This window comes from Sphaerulina musiva (assembly GCF_000320565.1).
Source record: "Sphaerulina musiva SO2202 unplaced genomic scaffold SEPMUscaffold_8, whole genome shotgun sequence".
Lineage (NCBI taxonomy): Eukaryota > Fungi > Ascomycota > Dothideomycetes > Mycosphaerellales > Mycosphaerellaceae > Sphaerulina > Sphaerulina musiva.
In genome coordinates this window covers 1042456-1045939 of record NW_016017390.1, presented here as the reverse complement: position 1 = coordinate 1045939, position 3484 = coordinate 1042456, and the positions used below count along the sequence as shown (strand labels likewise).

At 46.0% G+C, this 3484-nt stretch overlaps 1 protein-coding gene across 1 annotated transcript in view; it reads right to left on the bottom strand.

The window, feature by feature from the left end:
• Positions 1-1027: 1027 nt before the first annotated feature.
• The window catches only part of SEPMUDRAFT_119197 (uncharacterized protein), a gene marked incomplete at both ends in the record, with an annotated part of 8905 nt that continues 6448 nt past the window's right edge, over positions 1028-3484 (bottom strand). The window contains one exon of the mRNA XM_016901486.1: positions 1028-1247. Coding sequence (XP_016758786.1) covers positions 1028-1247 — 220 coding nt within the window. The remainder of the gene's footprint in view (positions 1248-3484) is intronic.

The following is a 3484-nucleotide window of genomic DNA, read 5'->3' as shown; positions in this document are numbered from 1 at the left end:
CCGGCTCCGTCCTTATTAATAATAGGGTCCTTAAACAAGTAGCTCTAAGGATAAAGCGAGCTGAAATTTCTGTCTCCAGTCTGTCTCGTTCGGTAATAGGCTCTTCTACAAGTATACTTAGTATCTTGTCGATACTTCCCCTAGCTACGAATTCTTACGTACCCCGATTATTCGCTTGATCTATAGCTACCGTATACGCTGCCCTTGCTATATCCTCTAATTCTGTTATCTCCTCGTCAAACTCCTACTGCGACTCCTCTTCTTTATCCTCTCTCTCTATATCTGGTCGACTCTCCTAGAGAGAATTAGGACCCGTCTCCTCCAAATCTGGATAATCGAAAGGATTGTAGTCTTGGCTAAGCGAGATATCTTGATCCTAGGTACCTATATCCTCGTCGCTATACTGAAAATCTGCTTGACTGAGCGGTATACCTAGTTGCCCAAAAGGAAAATCTGAATTCTCGGAAGCTATCTCCTCGTCTTCTTCTTCTTGGGCATTAATATAATCGAGGAGAGCCTAGAGATATTTATCCTCTGTCGTTAGGGGTACCGTATTATCGTCCTGAGCATTCTCCTTATTAGCTAGAGGATGACCAGTTTGAACGCTAGGATCAGTATCTGGATCGTATTCCGAGCTCTTATCACCGCTCGAAATCACGATAGTCGCCTGCTTCTTACCGTCTGAATCGTTCAAACCCCTATTATCCTAATCGGCGCCAGGAGGATCTTGATCGTTCCCGTCTATCTGGCTACTAGTATCTGCATTATCCTGATCGGTACTAGGAGGATCTTGATTGTTCCCGTCTGTCTAGCTACCGGTGTCGCTATTATCCTAATCGGTGCTAGGAGGATCTTAATTGTTCCCGTCTGTCTGGCTACCGGTGTCGCTATTATCCTAATCGGTGCTAGGAGGATCTTGATTGTTCCCGTCTATCTGGCCACCGGTGTCGCTATTATCCTGATCGGTGCTAGGAGGATCTTAATTATTGGCGTCTGTCTAGCTACTAGTACCGGTTTAAGTACCCGTTTAAGCGCTAGGGTTATCGGGATTATCTGAGCTCTCGTCTTCGCTTAAGGACGCGGGAGTCTTCTTTCTCTTCTTCGCAGTCGGCTTCTTTAGAGTTAGCTTCGATTTCGTCTTCTTCGTCTTTGATCGAGGCTTATACATCGTACTCGGGTTGACTAGGCCAGAGCTATAGGGAGCAACTACGTAATTGTCTAGCCAGACATTCCACTCCTTCAGCAGCCTACGAAGACATTCGAGATCTTTCGCTATTACTGTAACTCGCTTGTAGTAGATAGCGAGAAGATTAGCTAACGAAAAGACTTTCGTTACTATGCTCTCGTACTATTCCTGGAGGATGCCGAGTGCGCTCGCTTGGATCCGTATAGGGAGGTAGTCTTCGGTAAAAAGGATAATAGTATCCCTAACGATACGTGCGAACGCGAGCTTTAGGATATAGTTTATAACCTCCGTCTGGCATTTTTTAATCTCCTACAAAGCTCCCTCTAAAAGAAATGTTAGTATATGCCGACTACATGTGCCGACTACGTCTGCCGACCAGGTATACTTACTGCCTCTCTTTTTTTGATTTTTCTTTATACCTGCGGATAGAAGCCCTTTCCTACCTGTTGCGCCAGGGAGTCTCTTTCCAGATGTTCGTAGTACCTTTCTGGCGATTGAAAGCTTACGGCGCGCTACGAGTGACGGCGCTATAACGATGGCAGCAGCAGGCGGTGTAGTAGGCAGAGCAGCAGGCGGAGCAGCAGGCAGAGCAGCAGGCAGAGCAGTAGGCGGAGGCTAGGAGGGGTTGTAGCGGGTAGGGGGCGGGGCGGGAGGGGGGGGGTCAACAACCAATGTTAATGTCGCAAGTTAGGTTTTTTTGGAAGTAGGGAATACCTTTGAAGGCGGCGGAATTCAGGGTCCAGGGGCGCGACCAATCAGAAGCGAGGGATTCTTTGTCTACGTAGGGTAGGCACCTGCCGTTTTTGGACAATGGAAGTGAGAAATAGTAAAGTGAGATCGCCGGAAATAGGAAATGTTGATATAACGACCGTATAAGCAGTGCCTAGCCCGTAAACAAGAGACCTAGAGATTTACATAGATATGATTAGTACGGGAGACAACATCTTACGGAAGCTCGTTTTCGGGTTATCTTACACATCTGGTACTAATTCTTCAAGTACTAGCCTCGAAAACGATGTTAGGAGTGTATGGTCGGCAGACGTAGTCGGCGAATTGCTGTAAGATCAAAGCTCGGCACTTGAATTCGCTTCTCCTGCGAAGCGCTTCCGAATCCAGCGACAAAGTTTCATATCCTTCTGTTATAAGGTTACCCGTTTTGCGTAAATCGCTAGCATATTAGAGACTTCGAACTCCTATATAAGAAAAGCTTCCGTTGCTTCCTGCAAGCAAAGTAGAGCCTTAGCTTGAAAACGGTATACACTATTGCTAGCATTGGTTGCCAAATCCATCGTAATCTCTCGACAAATCCTTAAGAATAGAAGTCGGCGTATTAAAAGCTCCGTAGACTTCTGGTATTTCCTGATTTCTCGGAGAGCGGCTACACTAGCCTTCGTTCGTCTTCTCGCTTTAGGCGCCTTTCGAATAATAGGCTTTTTCTGTGGTCGTTGACTTCCTAGTAGTCTCTTATTACTAGGATAGGTCTTCTATGCCACTTTTTTCGTACGTCCTAGTCTCCTTGCGGCGAGACTTGGTCGAGGGGAAGCTGTATTAGAGAGCTGTCGGTCTAATCCATTATAGATAACATGTAGCCCCTTTGGTTGAACCGATACTACCCCGTCTCGACCACGCCGCTTGGTCGGCAGGTCTGAATCTTCGTTCGTCTTATTATTATTAACTTAACCTGCACCTCTATCTGCCTACCTCTCCTCCGTCTGCCTCTCCTCCGTCTGCCTCTCCTCCGTCTGCCTCTCCTCCGTCGGCTTAACCGTCTGATCTAACTACTGTCGAGTCCTCTTATCACTTCCGCTATCGTAGGCAGCCTTCGGGAGTGCTTTAGCCTTCGTTTCTTTTTGACGCGGACTATCTCTTCTTTCCTGGTCGTCGTCGTCGTTAGGAAGAGAGGAAGAGACGTAGGAAGAGAGAGATTGTGTGTCTATGTTAGGCATTTTGAGAGTTTCGACTTGGTAGGAATATGTAGGATAAGAAAAAAGCAAGAGAGGATAAGTTGGTAGGTATAAGGAAGACCCGGAAATCGCTAAGCCGCTTATCTCTCGAGTATGTCGGATCGCGCGGGAAGGTAATTAGTAATCAGGACAGGGGTTCTATATATATCTACACTAGTATATTTCATATTATGTCATATGGTTTATACGCCGACTACGTCTGCCGAACACGTTCTACTCTAGCTACGAGATTTCACTTTTTTACTAGAAAGTACTACGATACCTTAAGAAGTTAGTAGTCTAACTATTTCTCTAGATAATGTAGTATTTATATATGATACCCTATAGCAGTTGT